This window comes from Salvelinus alpinus, chromosome 28 (assembly GCF_045679555.1).
Source record: "Salvelinus alpinus chromosome 28, SLU_Salpinus.1, whole genome shotgun sequence".
In the NCBI taxonomy this organism is placed as follows: Eukaryota; Metazoa; Chordata; class Actinopteri; order Salmoniformes; family Salmonidae; genus Salvelinus; species Salvelinus alpinus.
The window spans coordinates 14,051,256-14,079,157 of NC_092113.1; the positions used below are offsets into that span (position 1 = coordinate 14,051,256).

The following is a 27,902-nucleotide window of genomic DNA, read 5'->3' on the forward strand; positions in this document are numbered from 1 at the left end:
CAAATTTTTGGTGGCCTTCCTAAGCCAGGATTCGGACACGGCAAGGACATCAGGGTTGGCAGAGTGTGCTAAAGCGGTGAGTAAGGCAAACTTAGGGAGGAGGCTTCTGATGTTGACATGCATGAGGCCAAGGCTTTTTCGATCACAGAAGTCAACAAATGAGGGTGACTGGGGACATGCAGGGCCTGGGTTTACTTCCACATCACCCGAGGAACAGAGGAGTAGTAGGATGAGGGTGCGGCTAAAGGCTATCAAAACTGGTCGCCTAGAGCGTTGGGGACAAAGAATAAAAGGAGCAGATTTATGGGCGTGGTAGAATAGATTCTGGGCATAATGTGCAGACAGGGGTATGGTGGGGCGTGGGTACAGCGGAGGCAAGCCCAGGCACTGGGTGATGATAAGAGAGGTTGTATCTCTGGACATGCTGGTCTCAATGGGTGAGGTCACCGCATGTGTGGGGGGTGGGACCAAGGAGGTATCAGAGGTACGGAGAGTGGAACTACAGGGTCCATTGCAAACCAAAACAATGATAATGATAACTAGCCTGAACAACAGTATGCAAGGCATATTGATATTTGAGAGAGACATACAATAAGGCATAAAGTGATTGCAGGTCTTGATTGGGAGAGCTAGCTAAAACAACAGGTAAGATAACAGCAGCAATAACAGGGTGCTAGTCTAACACAGCAACAACAGGTAAAAATGGCGACGACTAGGCAGAGAGGGTCGGATTAACTACACACAGATCCTGAGTTAAAGCACAGAGCCGACAGATAAAACACAAATAAACAGAATGGAGTACCGTGAATTAATGGACAGTCAAGCATGCATCAGCTATGTAGCCAAGTGATCATAGTGTCCAGGGGGCAGCCGTAGATGGAGCAGGGAGGCCTCCACTAAGCTAGCACGCGGCGTTTAAAGTTAGTAGCCCGGGGGGTGGTCTGCTCAGACGGAGGGGGTCTGCTCAGACGTGGTCGTGTCGACAGAGAATCCAAGCCAGATGGCGATGGCGAAAGAGAGGTTGTGAATTGTAGAATTGTGTTTGCTAACTGGTGCTAGCTTCGTGGCAGTGGCGCTAGCTGCGCTAGCTGCAAGCTAGCTGTGAGGATCAGAAGTAGTGGCTCAGGGATTACGGCAGGAATCCGGCGTTGTTGTCGAGAGACAGTCCGATGCTGGTAAATTGGTGAGTAATATCCAGGCTAATAACAGGGCTGGTGTCTGTGCAGAAGGTAAAAGCTACTAGCAGCGGCAAAAAAATGGCTAAATTAGCTTGTAGCTGGTATTGTAGCCCAAGAATTCGCTGGTAGACCTCTTCAGCTAGCCGGCAGATGGGCCTAGCTCGAGGCTAGCTCAAGGCTAACTGGTGCTTGCTTCGGGACAGAGGTGTTAGCCAGTAGTAGCCACTCGGTTGCAGCTAGCTAGCTGTGATGATACGGTGTAATTGTCCAGAGCTTGCGTCAGGAATCCGGTGATGTGGTAGAGAAAAAGCAGTCCTATATGTTCTGGGTTGATATCGCGCTTGCAGACTGGCAGGTATTGGCCCGGTATTGAAGCTGGCTGTGTCCGAGTTGAGGGTGAAGACCGCAGCAGTGGCTAACTGACTACTAGCTAGTAGCTAGTTATCTGGCTAGCTTCTGATTGGGGTTACGGTTCTAAAGTATAAAAAAAATAGCAGGTCCGTACCACATTGGGTGAGGCGGAATGTAGGAATGTATATTCAGTTCCTAGATGGAAAGTGAAATTAAAATATATACGAAATGTATACGAAAAATACGAAGACTATTTACACGGGACAGGACAAGGACAAAGACACGTCCGACTGCTACGCCATCTTGGATAATACATTCATTAGGCCCTAATCTATGGATTTCACATGACTGAGAATACAGATACGCATCTGTTGGGCACAGTTACCTTACAAAAATGTAGGGGTGTGGATCAGAAAACCAGTCAGTACCTCATGGGACCACCATTTGCCTCATGCAGTGCGGCACATCTCCTTCGCATAGAGTTAATCAGGCTGTTGGTTGTGGCCAGTGGAATGTTGTCCCACTCCTCTTAAATGGGTGTGCGAAGTTGCTGGATATTGGCAGGAACTGGAACGCGCTGTCATACACGTCGATCCAGAGCATCCCAAACATGCTCAAAGGGTGACATGTTTGGTAGGTATGCAGGCCCTGAAAGAACTGGGAAATGTTCTGCTTCCAGGAATTGTCTACAGATCCTTGCGACATGGGGCCGTGTATTATCATGCTGAAACATGAGGTGGTGGATGAATGGCACAACAATGAGCCTCAGGATCTCGTCACAGTATCTCTGTGCATTCAAATTGCCATTGATAAAATGCAATTTTGTTTGTTGTCCGTAGCTTATGCCTGCCCATACCATTACCCCACCACCACCATGAGGCGCTCTGTTCACAATGTTGACATCAGCAAACCTCTTGCCCACACGAGGCCATATACGCTGTCTGCCATCTGTCTGATACAGTTGAAACCATGAATCATTTGTGAAGAGCACACTTCTCCAGCGTGCCAGTGGCCATCGAAGGTAAGCATTTGCCCACTGAAGTCGCCTATGACGCCGAACTCCAGTCAGGTAAAGACCCTGGTGAGGAAGAGGAGCACGCATATGAGCTTCCCTGAGATTGGTTCTGACAGTTTGTGCAGAAATTCTTCGCTTGTGCAAAACCCCAGTTTCATCAGCTGTCCGGGTGGCTGGTCTCAGACAATCTCGCAGGTGAAGAAGCCGGATGTGGAGGTCCTGGGCTGGAGTCGTTACACCTGGTCTGCAGTTGTGAGGCGGTTTACGATAGAGAAATTAACATTAAATTCTCAGGCAACAGCTCTGGTGGACATTCCTGCAGTCAGCATGACAATTGCACACTCCTGCAAAGCTTGAGACATCTGTGGCATTGTGTTGTGTGACAAAACAGCACATTTTAGAGTGGCCTTTTATTATCCCAAGCACAAGGTGCACCTGTGTAATGATCATGCTGTTAAATCAGCTTCTTGATATGCCACACCTGTCAGGTGGATGAATTATCTTGGCAAATGAGAAATTCTCACTAACAGGGATGTAAACACATTTGTGCACAACATTTTAGAGAAATAAGCTTTTTGTGAGTATTGAATATTTATGGGATCTTTTATTTCAGCTCATGAAAGATGAGACCAACATGTTGCGTTTATATTTTGTTCAGTATATTTGAAATGAAAGTCTTCAAATAAACTAGAGAACAATCCATCAATGCCTTGCTGCTCTTAAATGAAGCGGCCTGGAACAAAGTATGTGCTATGAAAGCTTTAAGTCGCTTCCGCTGTGGAATCCATTTTGCATGCTACCAGAGTACGGTCCATGGTACTGGGACAACAGGACAATGTGTGAGGATGAGATGGGAATGGGGGGATGGAGGTTGGAGCCGTTGTTGAGGATTTTCCTCTCCCTGGGATTCCTCTCGGCAGGCCCTCTCTCCATCCCTCAAGACTTGGGCTAAGCCTGTTGGACACGCATCAGGCCTGGTGAAGGGGAGAGTCTAGGGCTCCCAGGGGCTTACAGGCCCTTAGAGGAAGCGGGGTGACCTTTAATCAAGGATCAGGAGCCAGGCCTGCAGCTGAAGGCCCCCAGGAGCCCTGATTATACCGCTGGCCTTACAGCCCACTGCCGCAACATAGCATCAGCCGGGTTGAGATGAAGCGGTCAGCACAGGCACGAGGTATATGACAACACGGCTTAATCTCAATAGGTTATCCTATATATATATATCCTATATATACCCTATCCTATTGCGTTATCCTCATCCCCATACACTGGACAACTCACTCCAGAAAACCCATAAGGCAGGGGTGCATGTACAGTATATACCCTACTCTCCAGATCTTCACTGTCTGCAGGTTTGGTCTGCTGGTCACCAACTCAAAGACAAACACAAAAAATGTAATTATGCCTCCCGAACACTGTAGTTGTCCCTGACTGATAGATATTCCCAAGTGAAGTTTGTGCATGGATTGAGATTCAGCTAATGTGCATATTTCCTCTGTGTTTATCAGAGAGCCAGGCTCGTCCTCCAATGGATTGGTCATGAAACACAAATGGTGTCAGAAGTGGTATTCTTAAAGCACATAGTGGTCCGTAAATTGTTACCGTTTAGTATACTAAGTTCAGCTGTGCGGCGTGTTGACCGCTTTCCCCGTCTATCCTTAGATAAGCCAGAGTCGCAGGTCACCATATGGAGCAGCTCACATTTCTGTCTCTGGTGTTGAGATTGGGGTGGAAAAGGCAACATTAGGGTAACATTAAGGTTAACGTTCTGACCACTTAACTACTGATGTTACAGAAAGTAACCATTTCCAACTTTATTATGCATCTCATTCTGCTGGGTCAGATGGTGACCTGCGACTCTGGCTTATCTGAGGATAGACGGGGAAAGCGGTCAGCATGCCGCAATTGGCGCCCAAAAAAGGAGACGTACTTACTTGTTAAATCTGTCATAATTGTCTAATCCAGAAAACGAAGAACATTACTGGTAGGCTGGGGAAATGTTCTTAGTGATGTTGATTGGCAGATTCACTCGTACCGTAAGTGCTGTACTATTTGTTTAGCAGTTTCATAACAGATAGAGGCTTAGGACAGCAGGGGTTGTGGAGTGGAGGCAATAGAACCGCTGAAAGCCTCACTGACAGGGAGGCAGCGTGACACTAGCCCTAGAATCATCACTGAACCTACCGCGCAGTTAGTCTCATGCTAGATGGCATGGATCTGCTCTTTCTTTACCCGAAGAATGAGCGGGCACTCAATTAAGGGCTGCCCATTGAGCCTGCAGAGTGAGCTTGAATGCGGGCCCCTCCAGAGGAATGAAGTCCCATGAATAGATGGCAGGCCCTCATGAAATATTAAAGAGCGGACAGATTTCCCACAATATTTGTACACCTCCCTTTGTGGGGATTTCTCCCTCCATTGAGCCCGAAACTGTTAGCACATCCGTTCTGAAGCGCGGCCCGCAGAACTATGCTAAAGAGTCCCGCGGTCCGGGGCATCAAACGACGGGCCCCCTCTTCCCTCCCTTTTTTTTCTCTTCAGTCGATCTCCCTCTCTCGCGTTCTCTCTCTCTATGCCCATGACCATGGCTTACAGAGTGAGAGAAGTCCTGAGCTATTCATGGAAGGGATTACAGCAGTTTTAATGACCACCTGCCCTTTCTCCTGCACTGTATTGTGTAGTGTTGGGCCGAGCAGCTAGGATTTCTCTGTTTTTAAAGGGTCAGAGACCAACTACTGACCCTTGTCTCCACCATCACAAACCTGACGGGCATTGCGCCCAGATAGGTGGTGGGGTCATAGTTAATGTTATTATTAACAGTCATCCATCCATTTAGCCAACATGGTCATTTCATAGGCTACAGCTTCTCTTGTGTGACAAAAATAATGTTCAAATGAAACCCACAGCTTGTCAATGTATTAGTGTTTTAAAGTGGAGTGAGTAATACTGGGCTTAGCATGACTCATATTGCCTATAAGATAATGGCTGACATTTGTAGTGCTAAAGTCTTCTGCAAAGTGCCAAAAAATGACAATAAACCTCAGCATGATTTCATTCAAAATTCTTCTTCAACAACGTGAATTATGAAGAGGCAACTGTGTATGCATTGCTCAGTTTACTGAACTCAAGTTAAATAATTATGAATTGCTCAGTGTACTGAACTCTAGTTAAATAATTGCCTACTCGTACCACATATTGTTGTAAGGATCTGGGTGTAGCTGGTGCAGAGGAGTCAGGTGCAGGACAGCAGAGATGAGGAACACAAGGAACTTCACTCAAAATTTCCAAATACATGAAGTAATACCAAGCCCACAAACATCGGACCGAACTTACAATAAAACAATCACGCACAAAAACCATGGGGAAAACAGAGGGTTAAATAATGAACATGTAATTGGGGAATTGAAGCCAGGTGTGTAAAACAAAGACAAAACAAATGGAAAATGAAAAGTGAATCGGCGATGGCTAGAAGGCCAGTGACGTCGACTGCCGAACGCCGCCCGAACAAGAAGAGGGACCGACTTCGGCGGAAGTCGTGACAATTGTTGAAGAATGTTTCAAGTTAAATCGCACTGCAAGATTATAATGAGGTTTACGGTCATTTTTGCACATTGCTTTTTCACTACCAAAATGTTGCCCAATGTGTTATGTTAATATAAATATAATATATAATATAATATGGTTATATAACAGTTAATGGAAGTTATGATGGGCCCTTACTATTCTTTTATATCCTTTGTGGGCTGCTCTTATCACAAACAGTTTTGTGCTGATGAATTTTAAGCATAGAACCTACAATGTTTCATACACTTGAACATTATACGGCTTGGCGTGTTCTGTATCTATCTATAATTAGATGACATTTGCAGTTATTTGTGGATTTCACCTACCAAAAGACTTTCAAGAGTAGCTCAGCCATCAGAAGTAAACAAGTGATTTTTGACATTCTCTTTTATTTCATTGCTTTTCTCCCCTTGTCCATCTTTCCTCGCCCTCTACCCATTCCTTTCACAAACGCATGCACGCACACACAGGGATCAGGCCTGAGTGCTGCTGCATGGAGAGCTCAGGCAGCTTGGTGAAGGAGGTGGTTCAAGCTGCCATTAGCATCAGAATGGCAACATATTCCTGCCGTGAGTCAACATTAGTTCATTTCAGAATCGAGGGGTTGAAAGGCAGGCCAAAAAACTATAGCTCTCTCCTCTGGATAAGTGTTCTGGGTCCTAACAGTGGCTGTGCCTTGCACCGTGCTTGCGTGTGTGGTCCATCCTCATTGTGGAGTGAATGAACTACACCTGTTCTGTATCTCTTTGGAATGTATGGTGGCTCACAAACAGGTCTCAAGGCCCGTCAGTGGCTTTTCCAGCAAAAGTACACAGCAAAGTCACTCTCCCCTGTGCAAGAGTTGCATTGTCTTCACATACAAATGGCTATCACATGTTGTACTTGTGTCAATGGTGGGGTGAGTACTAGGTAATGAATAGGGTACATAACCAATGTATTTAGGTGCTTGTGCCTTTGTCCCAGCTTCATGCCTTTTACTGTGAGGACACAATTACATCTGATGAAGACCAGTACTGATGAAGAATATTAAACAGCAGACTATAAAATGGTGAGAATTGGCAACCAAGAGTAGTACAGTGTTCTTTGTACATACATGTATATTTTAATAGTCTGCTATTTAATAGTCTAACATTTTATAATAGGGTCATCACATTGCCCTTTTACACCACACCTCTTGCCCATCACATTGGATCTGTGTGTGAGTGAGAGAGAGAGGGGTGTGTCTCTGCACTACACTGTCCAATCCACCAGACCTCCAGCTGGGTCCACAGGGGAGAGGAGTCCCATGGTCTGGCCTCCATATGCTAGCGCTCTGGACCCAGGCTGTCAGTGTTAGCCCCAGCACATGGAGGGCAGGCGGGGGTAAGCGGGGGGCTGCCTCCCTACCAGTATTGTACGGAGGGGACGGGAGCCGAGCGGGGCCCAGCAGGAGAGGAGAGGCCTTTTCTAAAGAGTGAGCCAAATGAAGCTCTCTTTCTCTCACCCTGCTTTCTCTCTCCCTCCACATATCTCTCTCTCTCACACCCTGCTTTCTCTCTCCCTCCACATATCTCTCTCTCTCTCTCTCTCTCTCTCTCTCTCTCTTTCTCACACCCTGCTTTCTCTCTCCCTCCACATATCTCTCTCTCTCTCTCTTTCTCACACCCTGCTTTCTCTCTCCCTCCACATATCTCTCTCTCTCTCTTTCTCACACCCTGCTTTCTCTTTCCCTCCACATCTCTCTCTCGCTCTCTCTCTCACCCTGCTTTCTCTCTCCCTCCACATCTCTCTCTCGCTCTCTTTCTCACACCCTGCTTTCTCTCTCCCTCCACATATCTCTCTCTCTCTCTCTTTCTCTCACCCTGCTTTCTCTCTCCCTCCACATATCTCTCTCTCTCTCTCTCTCTCTCTCTCTCTCTCTTTCTCACACCCTGCTTTCTCTCTCCCTCCACATATCTCTCTCGCTCTCTTTCTCACACCCTGCTTTCTCTCTCCCTCCACATATCTCTCTCTCTCTCTTTCTCACACCCTGCTTTCTCTCTCCCTCCACATCTCTCTCTCTCTCTTTCTCACACCCTGCTTTCTCTCTCCCTCCACATATCTCTCTCTCTCTCTTTCTCACACCCTGCTTTCTCTCTCCCTCCACATATCTCTCTCTCTCTCTCTCTCTCACACCCTGCTTTCTCTCTCCCTCCACATATCTCTCTCTCTCTCTCTCTCTCTTTCTCACACCCTGCTTTCTCTCTCCCTCCACATATCTCTCTCTCTCTCTCTTTCTCACACCCTGCTTTCTCTCTCCGTCCACATCTCTCTCTCGCTCTCTCTCTCACCCTGCTTTCTCTCTCTCTCACACCCTGCTTTTTCTCCCCATTCTCCTCTCTCTCACACCCTGCTTTCTCTCTCCCTCCACATATCTCTCTCTCTCTCTTTCTCACACCCTGCTTTCTCTCTCCCTCCACATCTCTCTCTCTCTCTTTCTCACACCCTGCTTTCTCTCTCCCTCCACATATCTCTCTCTCTCTCTTTCTCACACCCTGCTTTCTCTCTCCCTCCACATATCTCTCTCTCTCTCTCTCTCTCACACCCTGCTTTCTCTCTCCCTCCACATATCTCTCTCTCTCTCTCTCTCTCTTTCTCACACCCTGCTTTCTCTCTCCCTCCACATATCTCTCTCTCTCTCTCTTTCTCACACCCTGCTTTCTCTCTCCGTCCACATCTCTCTCTCGCTCTCTCTCTCACCCTGCTTTCTCTCTCTCTCACACCCTGCTTTTTCTCCCCATTCTCCTCTCTCTCACACCCTGCTTTCTCTCTCCCTCCACCTCACACCCTGCTTTCTCTCCCCCTCCACATTTCTCTCTCTTTCTTATTCACCCACACCACCTCCATTCTTTCTTCTCTGGGCTGGCAGATTGATACACTCGCTGAAATGTGATTTTTGTTCCAGTGTTCTCTGTGAATTAACTTTTCTGAAACCGAACCGACCATTCCTCTTTCCCACTAACCTATTCTTGGCTAAATTCAATCGAGCCACACTGAGCTGTTTTTCAATCATTTTGTACACAATCAAGTCGCTCGCGAGAGGATGTAAGGAAGGGACCAGACAAATCTCTTTGGTCTTTCTATACACTGTCTCTCATTTTGAATTCCCACATGTATTGCTGATCACCAGTCTGAATGGTCCTGATTAAGTGTTGTTTTTGTGGTCTCCGCACTTGAATTTCAAAGCCCGAGGGAGACATTTTCCCTTTTGTCTTTGACATCAAAGTTATTTGGGACGGAGTGTTTCTCAGCGACTGAGGAATCATCAAGTCTAATGTGTGTTTACCAACCACTACCCAACCAATCTTGGACTATGAAACTATGGGATCACCATGCGGCATAACACGCATTCTTCAAGTGTTGGTGTGTTTTTGTGGTGGTACTGATTCCCATAGAGATCCTATATAATTCTATACGTAATTCAATGGTGATTACTGAATTTGTTTCTGTCAAAAACAGAGATATTCTTCCTTTTTTGTGTTTGGTTAAAGAGGACTTTTATTTTGATGATCACCTTAATATATTAGTCATGTCTGCTATTCAGTTCCATAACTGGTGTGGATTGGCCTGGGTTTTAAAGCTCCAATTGTCAATGGACCCAGTCCAGTACAGGACAGACCATAAATAGGCTGTGGAGAGTCATTCCTTTAACCTCTCTGGGATATGTGGGGCGCTAGCGTCCCAACTGGCCAACATCCAGTGAAAATGCAGAGCGCCAAATTCAAATAAATTACTATAAAAATTTAACTTTCATGAAATCACACATTCAATATACCAAATTAAAGCTACGCTTGTTGTGAATCCAGCCAACGTGTCAGATTTCAAAAATGCTTTACGGCGAAAGCAAACGTGCTATCCTCAGATAATTGTACCCAAGCAAACAAACACAGACCATCACATTTCAACCCTCCAGGCACGACACAAAACGCAGAAATAAAGATAAAATTCATGCCTTACCTTTGACGAGCTTCTTCTGTTGGCACTCCAATATGTCCCATAAACATCACAAATGGTCCTTTTGTTCGATTATTCCGTCGATATATATCCAAAATGTCCATTTATTTGGCGCGTTTGATCCAGACAAATACCGGTTCCAACTCGTGCAACATGACTACAAAAGTTACCTGTAAGCTTTGTCCAAACATTTCAAACTACTTTTGTAATACAACTTTAGGTATTTTTTAACATAAATAATCAATAAAATTGAAGACGGGATGATCTGTGTTCAATACCGGAGGAAAACAAAGTGTAGCTAGCTTTCAGGTCACGCACCTCTAACAAAGAGTACACTTCCCTCTACCCTCATTCTGAAGTGTTACTTCTTCATTTCTGAAAGGAAAAACCTCAACCAATTTCTAAAGACTTGACATCCAGTGGAAGCAATAGGAACTGCAAGAAGGTCCCTTAGAAATCTGGATTCCCAATGAAAACCCATTGAAAAGAGAGTGACCTCAAAAACTAAAAAAATTACAAATGATTTGTCCTCTGGGTTTCGCCTGCCAAGTAAGTTCTGTTATAGTCACAGACATGATTCAAACAGTTTTAGAAACTTCCATCCAAATTTTCTATCCAAATTTGTTTTCTATCCAAATCTACTAATAATATGCATATCTTAGCTTCTGGGCATGAGTAGCAGGCAGTTTAATTTGGGCACGCTTTTCATCCAAAATTCCGAATGCTGCCCCCTATCCTAGAGAAGTTCCTTTAATGAAATAGTAGAGGGCACTGCTGAGTACAAATATACTGTGTGGATTAACAGAGCTATCACAGTGAGTTTGTTCTATGTAAGACTGCCCAGCAACTCACATGTCTTATTTCAAGTTGGTGTACACATGGTATACACCATCCAACTAAATGCTTACTTGTAGGTTCCTTCTCGACAATGCAACAACAATAAGAAATAATAAAAGATTAGAATACAAACTTAAAGTAAATGGCTCAGTAGAATAGAATAAACATTTTAGGAAGAGTATAATTCAGGAAGGCACAATTTATTGTACAATATTTACACATCAGAGAAAGGGGGATTGGGAGGAAAGTGCTTAAATTGTGCAGTATTCGCAATAGTAAATAAGAATCTGGTAGCAGCAATTGTGATGTCTGTGTGGGCATGCGTGTGTGAGTGCATGTGTGCTAAGTTGCAGAGAATCAGTGCAGGTGGTCAGTCCAGTTCAAGTGTTCAGCAGTCTGATGGCTTGTAGATAGAAACTGTCTCTGAGCCTGTTGGTATCAGACGTCATGCTCCGTTTTCCCGACGGTAAGGGAGTGAACAGCTCGTGGCTGGGGTGTGTGGTCCATGATGATGCTGCGGTACTTCCTCAGGCACTGTACATATAACAGAGTGAATAGTTGATAAAGCAAGAGAAGATTGATATATAGATCAAAAAGATGTACTACATTTACTGTATTTGTGTAATCTAATGGTAGGCAACCTAGTGTTACACATTTTTAGGTATACAATATCATTGACTCCAGCAAGGTTATGGTGATTTTGTATATTATAAATTGTGTGGTAATGTTGTACTATAGATTATTAAACTGCTAAAAAGTTTGACTATAAAAGTCAGTATTATTAAAATAACATCAAATTGATCTTAAATACATTGTAGACATTGTTAATTTTGTAAATGGCTATTGTAGCTGGAAACTAGTACAAGGCTGTGTACTACTACCTTCACAGAACAGCGCAAGCTGGCTCTAACCAGAATAGAAAAAGGAGTAGGAGGCCCCGGTGCACAACTGAGCAAGAGGACAAGTACATTAGATTGTCTAGTTTGAGAAACAGACGCCTCACAAGTCTTCAACTGGCAGCTTCATTAAATAGTACCCGCAAAACACCAGTCTCAACGTCAACAGTGAAGAGGCAACTCCGGGATGCTGGCCTTCTAGGCAGAGTTCCTCTGTCCAGTGTCTGTGTTCTTTATCCCATCTTAATCTTTTATTTTTATTGGCCAGTCTGAGATATGAATTTCTCTTTGCTACTCTGCCAAGAAGGCCCGCATCCCAGAGTCGCCTCTTCACTGTTGACATTGAGACTGGTGTTTTGCTCCAGATACTCAAGTAGATTGACCTCAAACCTCATTGTTTGTAGACATGTTATTATTAATTGTGTGAGCCAAACTTGCACATTATGGAAATTAAACGTATATCAAACTGTGTAAAATGACTGAATGGCCAGGAGTGGAATTGGTGAAACATATTATTTTTAAGTGCTGATTTAGTAGCTGAATTCCTGGTGATTTTTCTGAATTCCTGGTGATTTTCCAGACTGATGTTTTTCTAACTATTTTGAGTACATGTTGGCTAAACACTATAAAATAGACATTTGTATCCGTAATTTATATTTGACTATGACAGTGATGGTATGGTACTATGGAATTATTGCCACAATTGTAAACAAGAATTTACTGTTTTTCATAAACCCAGCTGTTGAATGGGGAGTTATTATCTCAGAGGTTTTATTGATTTTCAAGTCTGCTCTGACCATGTTCCTCTGCTGCCCTCTACTGTTGTTGTTCTGAACTACAAGTAGAGTGACAGATCAAAGGATTTATCTCAATTCATTGATACCTTGCACCCTATCTCCTCTCGCCTCTTTATCAACTGTATTGTAGGAGAGTCAAGACTACTTACCTACACAACACATAGCATTTTCAGTCTTTTTTTGTACCATATCTTTTGCTTTATCCATTAGGTGGCAGAGGGTCATGCATTTGTACATTTGTACCATATTCTTTTATGTCACGTCCGTTTAGAAGTATTACATCCAGTGCTGGCTGGTGGGTGGAGATCTCGGTGGGAATGGGCTTACTGTAATGACTGGAATAGAATAAATCAAACAGTAATGTGTTTCAATTACAATCAGCCCGCCTACGATATCTCCCCCCACAAGAGTCCTCTGATTGCATCGTCATGTGTGCTGGGACTAAACGCCAAACAATCACTTTTTTCATTATTTCAGTCCAAATACTGCTAAATAACTCATATATAGCATGGTTTATCCAGGAGAATATCATCCCAGGATCATACCGAAAAAAATTATTGCATTCCTTTGTAAGAGCTGATAAATTACAATCTACACAATGTGCCACTGGAGTAGTACAGGATTACGCTGTACAGAACAGAATAACTTCATTATTAAATCACTCATGAATAAATACTACATCATGTCATCTGACATAGGTACAAGAGATACCAAACACAGAACATTTCACAGGTCCACAATTCAGATCTTTAGCCAGCTGACGTCAGCAGTATAACTGCTATATGAGGAGAATGAATGAATGAATAATTATTATTGTTCTTCATAATAATTAAATGTATTGTTCTTCATCAAAAATGAAATTATTTCCACAGCTCGCCAGTACATTTGAAAAATAGCTATAACATTGTATTGTTTGTGTTTAATTAAATTATAATTTGAAACTAATTTGAGACATGCCCAAATTATGTAGATTGAAGTTGCAGTCTGTGATTGGTACATCCATTTTTTTTATTTTTTTATTAATGATATATAGTAGTTGATTATTGAAGAATATAACTAAATGCCTCATGAGCTTAGTTCAACTGTTGTACCTCATCAAAACCCCCAAATCTTGTTTAACTCCATTGGTTGTAAACAATGTAATTGTAATTGTACTTGCGAACATTAGAAAACGTTTCAATTTAACCTGGACCTCCAGGTCAAAATGCGCATCAGCCAATTAAAATCGTTGAGGTACTTGAACATGATAGAACGCTACACTGTATGTGGTCCCATCAGATAACCTGGCACACGTTTGCCCTATGGTCCCATCAGATAACCTGGCACACGTTAGCCCTGTGGTCCCATCAGATAACCTGGCACACGTTAGCCCTGTGGTCCCATCAGATAACCTGGCACACGTTAGCCCTGTGGTCCCATCAGATAACCTGGCACACGTTAGCCCTGTGGTCCCATCAGATAACCTGGCACACGTTAGCCCTGTGGTCCCATCAGATAACCTGGCACACGTTAGCCCTGTGGTCCCATCAGATAACCTGGCACACGTTAGCACTGTGGTCCCATCAGATAACCTGGCACACGTTAGCCCTGTGGTCCCATCAGATAACCTGGCACACGTTAGCCCTGTGGTCCCATCAGATAACCTGGCACACGTTAGCCCTGTGGTCCCATCAGATAACCTGGCACACGTTAGCCCTATGGTACCATCAGATAACCTGGCACACGTTAGCCCTATGGTCCCAACAGATAACCTGGCACACGTTAGCCCTGTGGTCCCATCAGATAACCTGGCACACGTTAGCCCTGTGGTCCCATCAGATAACCTGGCACACGTTAGCCCTATGGTCCCATCAGATAACCTGGCACACGTTAGCCCTGTGGTCCCATCAGATAACCTGGCACACGTTAGCCCTGTGGTCCCATCAGATAACCTGGCACACGTTAGCCCTGTGGTCCCATCAGATAACCTGGCACACGTTAGCCCTGTGGTCCCATCAGATAACCTGGCACACGTTAGCCCTGTGGTCCCATCAGATAACCTGGCACACGTTAGCCCTGTGGTCCCATCAGATAACCTGGCACACGTTAGCCCTGTGGTCCCATCAGATAACCTGGCACACGTTAGCCCTGTGGTCCCATCAGATAACCTGGCACACGTTAGCCCTATGGTCCCATCAGATAACCTGGCACACGTTAGCCCTGTGGTCCCATCAGATAACCTGGCACACGTTAGCCCTGTGGTCCCATCAGATAACCTGGCACACGTTAGCCCTGTGGTCCCATCAGATAACCTGGCACACGTTAGCCCTGTGGTCCCATCAGATAACCTGGCACACGTTAGCCCTGTGGTCCCATCAAATAACCTGGCACACGTTAGCCCTATGGTCCCATCAAATAACCTGGCACACGTTTGCCCTGTGGTCCCATCAGATAACCTGGCACACGTTAGTAATCCTATGCTAACTTCACCAGCTGACAGTGACTATTTCCTGTACCAAATTCTGCTTAATCTTATTAACAAAGATCTTAGACTTTGTAGCCACCAACCAATGGTATTTCTTAAAACAGGTCAACTTGGCCACCAGAAGGATATTTTAAACCTCCAAATTCAAGGCTTACTTTTGTTCCACTAGATCTGTAAAGTGTAGTGTCCCACTCAATATTGCATGATGCATCCTTGACAAGGCAGGCTACTAGCTACTCAATTTTTAAAAAGCACGTTTTTGCATATGACAAAATCCCATGATTTTGCCAATCACACACATTCATGTGTTTTCACAGAAATAAAGATGTAGGAGGATTATGTAACATGTAAATGTATATTCATACAATGTTAAAAAAGGTCGCTGACGCTTGTAATTACGTCAAATAGCTGTAATCTACACCTCCCTTACCGCTATCACTAATTGGTGGTATGGTCCACAAAGAAGTAAAGTCCAGAGAAAGCAAAATACGATGGACGAGAGTTCAAATCCAAGGTTTTTATTTTAGGAAAAAACGATCCACTGTTTGTCCTCGAGTCAAATAACGCATAAGTGACGAAGTAGACGATAATAAAAATGCATATAAAACTTTGTAGGCTTACATTTATGTGTAAATGTCCATGTAATATGACTATTAGGCCATAGCAGTGTTTGCCTTTAAGAGGACCTTCCCCAAACTGTTGCCACAAAGTTGGAAGCACAGAATCGTCTATAATGTCATTGTATGTTGTAACATTAAGATTTCCCTTCACTGGAACTAAGGGACCTAGCCCGAACCATGAAAAACAGCCCCAGACCAATATTCCTCCTCCACCAAACTTTACAGTTGGCACTATGCATTGGGGCAGGTAGCGTTCTCCTGGCATCCGCGTGATTCATCACTCCAGAGAATGCATTTCCACTGCCCCAGAGTCCAATGGCAGCGAGCTTTACACCACTCCAGCCGACGCTTGGCATTGCACATGATAATCTTAGGCTTGTGTGCGGCTGCTTGGCCATGGAAACCCATTTCATGAAGCTCCCGAAAAACAGTTCCTGTGCTGACGTTGCTTTCAGAGGCAGTTTGGAACTCGGTTGCAACCGAGGACAGACGATTTTTATGCACTTAAGCACTTGGAGGTTCCGTTCGGTGAGCTTGTGTGGCCTACCACTTTACGGCTGTGCCGCTGTTGCTCTTAGACATTTCCAATTCACAATAACAGCACTTATAGTTGACCAGGGCAGCTCTAGCAGGGCAGAAATGTGATGAACTGACTTTTTGGAAAGGTGGCATCCTATGACGTTGCCACGTTGAAAGCCACTGAGCTTTTCAGTAAGGCCATTCTACTGCCAATGTTTGTCTATAGAGATTGCATGGTTGTGTCCTCGATTTTATACACCTGCCAGCAACGGGTGTGGCTGAAATAGCCGAAACCACCAATTTGAAGGGGTATCCACATACTTTTGTGTAGACATATTGTATTCATTAATGGCGCCTGACGGGACGGCTGCCGTTTTATGTGCTCCAAAGAAACTGTGCTGTTTTGTTCCTTTTTTCGCGTTATTAGTATCTTATTTTTTTAACTTATTTTGTACATACAGTAATATTGCTACTACCGTCTCTTATGACCGAAAATAACTTCTGGACATCAGAACAGCGATTACTCACCTTGAACTAGACAAAGATTTTTTCCTTTAATGAGTCCGACGTAAAGGTTATACTGCTATCTCGGGAACTGGCCCAAATCCCCGTCATTTACGTGAAGAAAAGAGTGCGATAAAGGGGGCGGCGGTCGGGCTGCCTTCTGAGAATTTGTAGGCGAGTGAGTAAACACCCTCTACCATCAGTCCTATTAGCCAACGTATAATCACTGGATAACAGAATGGATCAGCTCCGATCAAGGATATCCTACCAATGGGACATTAAAAACTGTAATATCTTGTGTTTCACAGAGTCGTGGCTGAACGATGTCATGGTCCATCGGCAAGATGGAACAGCTGCCTCTGGTAAGACAAGGGTGGCGGTCTGTGTCTATTTGTAAATAACAGCTGGTGCACAAAATCTAATATTAAGGAATTCTCTGGGATTTGCTCACCTGAGGTAGAGTATTTCATGGTAAGCTGTAGACCACACAATTTACCAAGAGAGTTTTCATCTATATTTTTTGCAGCTGTCTATTTGTCCACCACAATCTGATGCTGGCAGTAAGATGAGCTGTATACTCCACACACAGAGACGCGTACAATGCTCTCCCTCACCCTCCATTTGGCAAATCTGACCATAACTTTATCCTCCTGATTCCTGCTTACAGGCAAAACTAAAGCAGGAAGCACCAGTGACTCACTCAATTAGGAAGTGGTCAGAGGGCGCAGATGCTAAGCTACAGGACTGTTTTACTAGCACAGACTGGAATATGTTCCGGGATTCTTCCGATGGCATTGAGAAGTACACCACATCAGTCACGGGCTTCATCAATAAGTGCATCGATGGCGTCATCCCCACAGTGACCATACGTAAATACCCCAACCAGAAGCCATGGATTACAGGCAACATCTGCACTGAGCTAAAGGGCAGAGCTACCGCTTTCAAGACATCCCGCTATGCCCTCCGACAATCCATCAAACAGACAAAGCATCAATACAGGACTAAGATTGAATCGTACTACACCAGCCCCGACGCTCGTCGGATGTGGCAGGGCTTGCAAACTACTACAGAGTACAAAGGGAAGCACAGCCATGAGCTGCCCAGTGACTCAAGCCTACCAGACGAGCTAAATAACTTCTATGCTCGCCTCCAGGCAAGCAACACAGAAGCACGCAAGAGAGCATCAGCTGTTCTGGACGACTGTGTGATCACTCCCTCCTTAGCCAATGTAAGTAAGGCCTTCAAACAGGTCAACATTTACAAGGCTGCATTGCCAGATGGATTACCAGGATGTGTACTCCAAGTATGCGCTGACCAACTGGCAAGTGTCTTCACTGACATTTCAACCTGTCCCTGACCGAGTCTGTAATACCAACATGTTTTAAGCAGACCACCATAGTCCCTGTGCCCAAGAACACCAAGGTAACCTGCTTAAATGACTACCGACCCATAGCACTCACGTCTGTAGCCATGAAGTGCTTTGAAAGGATGGTTATGGCTCACATCAAAACCATTATCCCAGAAACCCACTCCAATTTGCATACTGCCCTAACAGATCCACAGATGCAATCTTTATTGCACTCCACACTGCCCTTTCCCACCTGGACAAAAGAAACACATGAGAATGCTATTCATTGTCTACAGCTCAGCATTCAACACCATAGTGCCCTCAAAGCTCATCACTAAACTAAGGACCCTGGGACTAAACACCTCCCTCTGCAACTGGATCGTGTACGGCTTAAAGTGTTCCTATGGACAGAAACTCCAATCTCCGCTGTGGAGCTTTGCAGCTCCTTCAGTGTTATCTTCGGTCTCTTTGTTGCTTCTCGGATTAAAGCCTTCCTTGCCTGGTCTGTGAGTTTTGGTGGGCGGCCCTCTCTTGGCAGGTTTGTTGTGGTGCCATATTCTTTCCATTTTTTAATAATGGATTTAATGGTGCTCCGTGGGATGTTCAAAGTTTTGGATATTTTTTTATAACCCAACCCTGATTAGTACTTCTCCACAACTTTGTCCCTGACCTGATTGGCGAGCTCCTTGGTCTTCATAGTGTCGCTTGCTTGGTGGTGCCCCTTGCTTAGTGGGTTTACAGACTCTGGGGCTTTTCAGAACAGGTGTATATATACTGAGATCATGTGACACTTAGATTGCACACAGGTGGACTTAGTTTAACTAATTATGTGACTTCTGAAGGTAATTGGTTGCACCAGATCTTATTTAGGGTATTCATAGCAAAAGGGGTGAATACACATGCAAGCACCACTTTTCAATTTTTTGGGGAAACAAGTAATTTTTTCCCATTTCACTTCACCAATTTGGACTATTTTGTGTATGTCCATTACAAGAAATCCAAATAAAAATCTATTTAAATTACGGGTTGTAGTGCAACAAAATAGGAAAAACGCCAAGGGGGTTGAATACTTTAAGGCACTGTACACAGCGGTTGGAACTAAAAATCTCCAATTTGGACTCATCAGACCAAAGGACAGATTTCTACTGGTCTAATGTCCATTGCTCGTGGTTCTTAGCCCAAGTAAGTCTCTTCTTATTATTGGTGTGCTTTAGTAGTGGTTTCTTTGCAGCAATTAGACCATGAAGGCCTGATTCACACAGTCTCCTCTGAACAGTTGATGTTGAGATGCGTCTGTTACTTTTATTTGGGTTGCAATCTGAGGTGCAGTCAATTGCCGATTTTTGAGTCTGGTAACTCTAATGAACTTATCCTCTGCAGCAGAGGTAACTCTGGGTCTTCCTTTCCTGTGGCGGTCTTCATGAGAGCCAGTTTCATTATAGCTCTTGATGGTTTTTGCGACTGCATTTGAAGAAACTTTCAAAGTTCTTGAAATTTTCCGGATTGCCTGACCTCCATGTCTTAAAGTAATGATGGACTTTCTTTCTCTTTGCTTATTTGAGCTGTTCTTGCCATAATATGGACTTGGTCATTTACTAAATAGGGCTATCTTCTGTATACCAACCCTACCTTGTTACAACACAACTGATTGGTTCAAATGCATTAAGAAGGAAAGAAATTCCACAAATGACCTTTTAAGAAGGCACACCTGTTAATTGAAATGCATTCCAGGTGACTACCTTATGAAGCTGGTTGAGAGAATGCCAAGAGTGTGCAAAGCTGTCAAGGCAAACGGTGGCTACTTTGAAGAATCTCACATTTAAAATACATTTTGATTTGTTTAACACTATTTTGGTTACTACATGATTGTATTTGTGTTATTTCATAGTTTTGATGTCTTCACTATTATTCTACAATGTAGAAAATAGTAAAAATAAAGAAAAACTCTTAAATGAGTAGGTATTGTAAAACTTTTGGCGGGTAGTGTATATATTATTTTGTATACTTCAAGGGGTCTTAAAATTCTAAATCAAATAGATAAATGATTATTGGTAATACTTTCTTAAAACAATTCCATATAGCTTTGTAGAACCCCACCCCCTCCCCCATCTTAGACTATTAAGGATTAACACGCCCTTGCAGGATTGGACCTCTAAATAGTGGACATGTTTTAAGCAAACTATTATATTAAGTATTCACTATAAACATTATTATGTGCATGTAAACATATCCATTATCCTGCCCTTTAAAGTCATTTACAGGTGACACCATTGTTTTATGGCATCAATCTGTCTTAAAATGGATATTATTTTGAAATATCTTTCAAATAATTAGCATTCAGGGAGAGATCAGGTAATCTGGTCACAATGCGGACACAGTAAACAGATAAGAGACACATTTTAATACCATGTGTAGATGCAACAAACCACGTTAATGCAGGTGTAAAATATGCTTAAATGGCTACCTGGGCTGCGTTTAGAAAGGCAGCCAAATCAGATCTTTTTTAAATGTGTATTTTATGTAGCTCTGAAAAAGATCTGATGTGAAAAGTTATGTGTAAACGCAGCCCTGGTGAGTCAAATTGTGTTTTTGTTTTTTTAAGTATAAGAAGAAGAAGACCAGCATCCCGGAGTTGCCTCTTCGCTGTTGACGTTAAGACTGGTGTTTTGCGGGTACTATTTCATGAAGCTGCCAGTTGAGGACTTGTGAGTCTTCTGTTTCTCAAACTAGACACTCTAATGTACTTGTCGTCCTGCTCAGTTGTGCACCGGGGCCTCCCACTCCTCTTTCTATTCTGGTTAGAGCCAGTTTACGCTGTTCTGTGAAGGGAGTAGTACACAGCATTATACGAGATCTTCAGTTTCTTGGCAATTTCTCGCATGGAAAAGCCTTCATTTCTAAGAACAAAAATAGACTGCCGAGTTTCAGAAGAAAGTATTTTGTTTCTGGCCATTTTGAGCCTGCAATCGAACCCACAAATGCAGATGCTCCAGATACTCAACTAGTCTAAAGAAGGCTACTTTTATTGCTTCTTTAATCAGAACAACAGTTTTCAGCTGTGCTAAGATAATTGCAAAAGGGTTTTCTAATGATCAATTAGCCTTTTTAAAATTATAAACTTGGATTAGCTAACACAACTTGTCATTGGAACACAAGAGTGATGGTTGCTGATAATGGGCCTCTGTACGCCTATGTAGATATTCCATGAAATATCTGCCGTTTCCAGCTACAATAGTAATTTACAACATTAACAATGTCTACATTTTATTTTGGATCAATTTGATGTTATTTTAATGGACAAAAAAAACTTTGAACGGTAGTGTGTATGTATGTATGTGTGTGTGTGTGTATATGGCAATCAATTCTAAAAATTCATGTTAACTTGTTGTATAGTTGTTGTAGCTCTTTTTGGAAGCCAGACAGATCACAATATGTAATGTGGAGATCCACCAGAAGATGGTGACAGAGGCTTCTGCAGGAATGTAGAACACCTTGCATTTGCATCATATTGCATTTGACCATGCAGTTTGATCACACTGGCTGGCAATGACCAAGATTATCATTTTAATCCTTGTCCCATACCTGTATGTGCTTTAGCAAACTCTTGTGATTATTGCTCCCATACATACAGTCAGAGGGGTTTGCTAATGTACATACAGATCTGGGATCAGGCTAAGTAAATGTATAGCATCTGTAGAATAGTTGTACATGACTCCCCTCTGCTATCCCTGGCTCTATATAGGGCAGATGCAGCCTAAGGGCATTTGCGCTTAGACTGCATGAGATGATGAATATGAGCTTGAAAAGCAGTGGAATTCCTCTTTAAATACATTCTAAAGCTTTACTTCTGGTTTAAGTTATATTTTGCAGCGCACATGCTACAATCCCAAAATTGCTTTATTGAAAACCGCAGCAATTTTCCCTCCATTTCGCTGAGGAGCTGTAACTTACTTGGGGCGGCAGGTAGCCTAGTGTGTTGGACTAGTAACCGAAAGGTTGCAAGATCGAGTCCACGAGCAGACAAGGTAAAAATCTGTCGTTCTACCCCTGAACAAGGCAGTTAACCCACTGTTCCTAGGCCGTCATTGAAAATAAGAATTTGTTCTTAACTGACTTGCCTAGTTAAATAAAGGTAAAATAAAAAAAATAGAGTTTAAAGCATATGGACTAAAGCCTATTGAGCTGTGTGCATGAATGTGCACATCATCAATAGTGGGTGCAGACTTTCTAAATACTGTAGAACATTTCATTCAGATGAACTTTATCCTGAATTGTTTCTTATCGTTAAATCAACTGTGTCATAGGAGTCTGTATAGTGCAACGGTGGCAGCAAAGAGAACAAATGGATCATGTGTGTGTAAACTATTGTTTTTGGAGAAGCCAATAAGCAGGACTACAACTTCAATGATATTACTCCAATGTACAACAAATTTTATGAATGAAAAGCAAATCTCCTCAATGTGAAAACCTCCTTCCAATGAGGTACTACCATATCGTGAGAGTATAAGTACAACATGATTGTATTGTAGACGTGAATACATTTACATACATGCAATGTACAGACAAATACACACAGTTAATCATGGTTCATGATTTTCAACAACTAAACTGCATTTTACAGTAAATAATGCCGCAAACCTCTGCATAACTTTGTCCTTTTTGGAATTTGACCCAGAAATGTCCTCTTATACAGGGCAAACTAGAAAAAGTGTACCAGTGCCAGGTAACTCTTGAGTACCTTTTGAGAGTCAACCGCATAACATGAAGTGTAGCAGAGTCAACCCCATAAAAAAAGTATAGCAGAGTCAACCCTGTAGCGTGAAGTGTAGCAGAGTCAACCCCGTAGCGTGAAGAGTAGCAGAGTCATCCCCGTAGCGTGAAGAGTAGCAGAGTCAACCCCGTAGCGTGAAGTGTAGCAGAGTCAACCCCGTAGCGTGAAGTGTAGCAGAGTCAACCCCGTAGCGTGAAGTGTAGCAGAGTCAACCCCGTAGCGTGAAGTGTAGCAGAGTCAACCCCGTAGCGTGAAGTGTAGTAGAGTCAACCCCGTAGCGTGAAGTGTAGCAGAGTCAACCCCGTCAAGCAAAATGTAGCAGAGTCAACCCCGTAGCGTGAAGAGTAGCAGAGTCAACCCCGTAGCGTGAAGAGTAGCAGAGTCAACCCTGTAGCGTGAAGTGTAGCAGAGTCATCCCCGTCAAGCAAAATGTAGCAGAGTCAACCCCGTAGCGTGAAGTGTAGCAGAGTCAACCCCGTAGAGTGAAGTGTAGCAGAGTCAACCCTGTAGCGTGAAGTGTATCAGAGTCAACCCTGTAGCGTGAAGTGTAGCAGAGTCAACCCCGTAGCGTGAAGTGTTGCAGAGTCAACCCCGTAGCGTGAAGTGTAGCAGAGTCAACCCCGTAGCGTGAAGTGTAGCAGAGTCAACCCCGTAGCGTGAAGTGTAGCAGAGTCAACCCCGTAGCGTGAAGAGTAGCAGAGTCAACCCTGTAACGTGAAGTGTAGCAGAGTCAACCCCGTAGCGTGAAGTGTAGCAGAGTCAACCCCGTAGCGTGAAGTGTAGCAGAATCAATCCTAGTGTGTTATGTGAACTCCATTGTCTCATCAATGTCTGCGACTAGACAACTCTCCATAAATGGCATCTACCAGTTCATAGGTCCCGGCGCTAACACCAATAGAATGTCTCGGTACAAATTCTCTGACACCTACTGGTATTTAGTTCATCAAGTCCATGCCATTGCACTCCCATCTCTGTATAAACAGTCTATTGTTTTGAGTGTGTCAGTTCAGTTTTGAGCTCTGTGACCTCTAGAGGTGACCAGTAAGCCCCAGCTGGGGGTCAGTCAGTAGGGGGTGCTATACTGGAACAGGAGTCTGTGAGTGCTTATTTTCTTGGTTTCTGTTGGGACTGCTGTGGAGACGTGAGGACCCTCCTGCAGACGAGAAGACAGAGAGAGAAGAAAGAGCGTTCTTTTCTTTAGACTGAATTCTTATGAAACAGCTTTCATTATCATTTTAGAAATGTCATCTTTTATTCATATACAGTAGTGGAAAAGTACCCAATTGTCATACTTGAATAAAAGTAAAGATACCTAAGGATCGTACCCTATTTTTTTCAATTTTCGCCTAAAATGACATACCCAAATCTAACTCCCTGTAGCTCAGGACCTGAAGCAAGGATATGCATATTCTTGATACCATTTGAAAGGAAAAACTTTGAAGTTTGTGGAAATGTGACATTAATGTAGGAGAATATAACACATTAGATCTGGTAAAAGACAATACAATGAAATAAACATGCATTTTTTTCATCATCTTTGATATGCAAGAGAAAGGCCATAATGTATTATTGCACTTTAGGCGTAATTTAGATTTTGGCCAATAGATGGCAGCAGTGGGTGTGCAAAGTTTCAGATTGATCTAGTGAAGCATGGCAATATTGGACAATATTTTGCATCAAGTCTTCCCAAATGTGCTGAATTGGTCAATTGATACATTTTCAAGTACATAACTATAGAGAACATACAAAAATGATATGGTAATACAAAATTTAAGTTTACACACTCCCAGGAATGTCATACAAATCAGATTTGATTGGTTACATACACATGGTTGCAGATGTTACTGCGAGTGTGGCGAAATGCTTGTGCTTGCTTGCTTCTAGATCCGACAGTGCAGCAAAATATAACAAGAAATAATACATTTTTAAAAACTAAATACTGCATGGTTTCCTAAGGACTAGAAGCGAGGTGACCCTCTCTTGCTTAGACTCCATGATGGATCATTAGCTTATACACTAACTTTCACACATCTAGATGACCGGGCGGGGTGGGGTGGGTGTAGAGCCAGAGACAGCAGGGACTCAAACTGTAGAATCCAGTTCCTACATTTGAATACAAAATTGTATTTTATCAATCAAAGATATGCTACATTTTATCTCTGGGACCCTCAGGATGACAAATCAGAGCAAGATTACTGAATGTAAGTACATTATTTACCTTCAGAGGTGAATGTATCAAACCAGTTGCCGTGATGTTTTTTGTTGTTGTGCACTCTCCTCAAACAATAGCATGATATTTTTCACAGTAATAGCTACTGTAAATTGGACAGTGCAGTTAGATTAATAAGAATTTAAGCTTTCTGCCCATAGAAGACATGTCTATGTCCTGGAAAATTTGCTTTTTCTTACAACTGTCACGCTAATCACATTAGCGCACGTTAGCTTAACCGTTCCGGTATAGAAACACCTATCCTGTCGAGGTTAACTACTTAAGTACTTTACACCACTGTTCATATATTGTATTGCCATCTGCTTGCTTTTTATGTCCTTTATTTGTATTGTTTTATTGTAAAGTGTGTCCCAAGTTGATTTTTATCTTAAATGTCTCTGTACATGTGTGTTTTTGTATAGCGCCATAATCAGTGGGATATTTATCCTTGTCATGCAGTCCTTAGTGTAGCATGCTCTGTACCGTCACCTTATTAATACACGTACCTTCCTGACAGGTAGGTCCTATCCAGCCCTGTAGACAAGTGCAGCGGCCGTTCCGTGGATCACACCGTGCCCCGTTCCTACACTCACAGCTCTCAGAACAGTCCGGGCCGTAGTGGTTCACTGGACAATCTGGACACGACCCAGACAGGGAAACAAGAAGTACGACAACACTTTTAGATTGTAGTGTTGTTTGGCATGGTTGAATCCTTACATTGACTTTAAGTCTAACTGCATTGATGTTAATGGGAGACTAAGTGAACATTTGACTTAAGTGGAAGTTAGGAGTCACCCCATAGTCATTTGAAGAATGTTGATAAATCACACTACTTCAATATTAGATCAAAAGAAACAAACAACTACTTGTGTCACAGCGCGTTCCCATCTTCCCTGTGGGGCACAGACAGTGGCCGGTCATGGGGTCACATGGGGTGTCCCCCTCGCAGTCACATGACTGGTTGCAGCCCACCCCGAAACGACGCTGCTCACACTCTGTAACAGGGAATGAGAGGGAGCATTCATGGCACACATGGATATGAGAATGAAAAGTAATCCCCATCCTTCAGCATTGCAGGTAAAAGACTATGACTGGGGCATGTAACAGTCCCACTTTATCAGCAATTGTATCTACTAAATCTCAGCCTAATCCTTATTTCTGACTGTTAAACTGCTTTTCACCTTTCTCACAGTGGTATCCATGGTAACCAGTAGGGCAGAGACAGTGCCCTGTGCTTGGGTCACAGGGGGCGAGGCCTCGGCACTTACACTGGCGCTGACAGCGGTGGCCATAGAAACCAGCAGGGCAGGCTAGACAGAACATTAGAACATCAGACAGAATATTAGAACTTTAGAACATCAAACAGAACAACAGAACATCAGACAGACTGAATGGCCCTGCCTCACCATGTTCACACAGGTGACCATAGTATCCCGGGTCACACTGGCACTCTCCCGTCACTCTGTCACACGTCCCGTTGTTATGACAATCACACCGCAGTTTGCAGTTGGCTCCGTAACTCCCTGATGGGCACTCTGAATGACCAAGCAACAGAAAACACATACAAAACCTTGTCATGGGTAAGCAATGGAATGGTGTCACGGGCTCATGATATCAGGGGCACTCAAATGGAGTCTTCACATCAATTCACAAAACAACACAACGAGGTAAATGTGAAATGTGAGCTGTTGACATGGTTGTCACGACAGGGGTTTAAATACTATTTGAAATAAATGAAATACTGTGTATGTGCTTGATTGAGCTTTCTGATGCAATTGAACCAATATAAATGTCTCTGCAAACATCACCTACCTGGCACTCCAGGTTGGAGTAAGCAAATAAGCAAAGACATTGAAAGATTTAAAATAGTATGTATAGTCAGGTCACCTGTATCACAGCTGGGTCCGGTCCAGCCTAGTCCGCAGGTACAGCCTCCAGAGACCAGTTCACACACACCACCGTTACTGCAGTTACAGTGCTGACCACAGTCTTCCCCATACCAGCCCTGGGCACAACCTGACACACACACACACGCACACGCACACACACACATACTATAGAATGTCAATAAAACTTGACGGGGTGGATTATTACATTGATTACACTCATTGTGGAGCAAGAATAAACATAAATATGTGTGTGTGTTACCCTGTCTGCAGTCTTCTCCCCGCTGGCCCGCCTTGCACACACACCTGCCCGTCTCTGGGTCACTTCGTGCCCCCTCGCCACACAGGGCCACCCTGGCACAGTCCTGCCCATAGCGCCCTGATGGGCATGCTGGTAGAACCATAGGAAAAGATAGGGGAAAGAGAGGAGACCATACCAAATGTTATATGGTACTGATCAAAAATACATGCAATTACCATTTTACTTTCTAATGTTGAACTAAATACTATGCACATATCAATGTATTATATATGTAAATGTCCACTCTCCCCTCCTTCTGTCAATAGCCTATGGATATGCCCATTCCCCTGGCACACGCTGGTACTCACTGGTGTTGCAGTCTGCTCCGATGTACCCAGATGGGCACTGACAGGTGCCCGTGGTGGTCTGGCACACACCGGCATTCAGACACTGGCACGGGCGTTCACAGTTTGGGCCATACCGTCCCATGTCACACTCTGTCGAGGCAAACACACACAGGACCTAGTTGTGGTAGTTATTATGGTTAAAACATTACCTACTGGTAAGAGCAACGGTTTCTTCTGATCAGCTGATGTCATAACTAGGGCCAAGAGTTTTTCCTGATCAGATCACATTGTGGAAAAACTCCTGAACCTAACTATGACTATTGTAAGCTAACAAACTTTCAACAGTGGAATTCCTTTGTGACATTGGTTAAGGAAGTGTGTGTCTGTCT

At 43.5% G+C, this 27,902-nt stretch overlaps 1 protein-coding gene across 1 annotated transcript in view; it reads right to left on the reverse strand.

Annotated features, from left to right (window-relative positions):
* Positions 1 to 11,104: 11,104 nt before the first annotated feature.
* LOC139557235 (multiple epidermal growth factor-like domains protein 6) overlaps positions 11,105 to 27,902 on the reverse strand; it is an 88,118-nt gene continuing 71,320 nt past the window's right edge. The window contains exons 27-34 of the mRNA XM_071371764.1: positions 27,535 to 27,663; positions 27,188 to 27,316; positions 26,927 to 27,055; positions 26,446 to 26,574; positions 26,221 to 26,349; positions 25,906 to 26,034; positions 25,546 to 25,674; positions 11,105 to 11,445 (exon numbers count right to left, since the gene is read on the reverse strand). Coding sequence (XP_071227865.1) covers positions 11,357 to 11,445; positions 25,546 to 25,674; positions 25,906 to 26,034; positions 26,221 to 26,349; positions 26,446 to 26,574; positions 26,927 to 27,055; positions 27,188 to 27,316; positions 27,535 to 27,663 — 992 coding nt within the window. The 3' untranslated portion in view covers positions 11,105 to 11,356. The remainder of the gene's footprint in view (positions 11,446 to 25,545; positions 25,675 to 25,905; positions 26,035 to 26,220; positions 26,350 to 26,445; positions 26,575 to 26,926; positions 27,056 to 27,187; positions 27,317 to 27,534; positions 27,664 to 27,902) is intronic.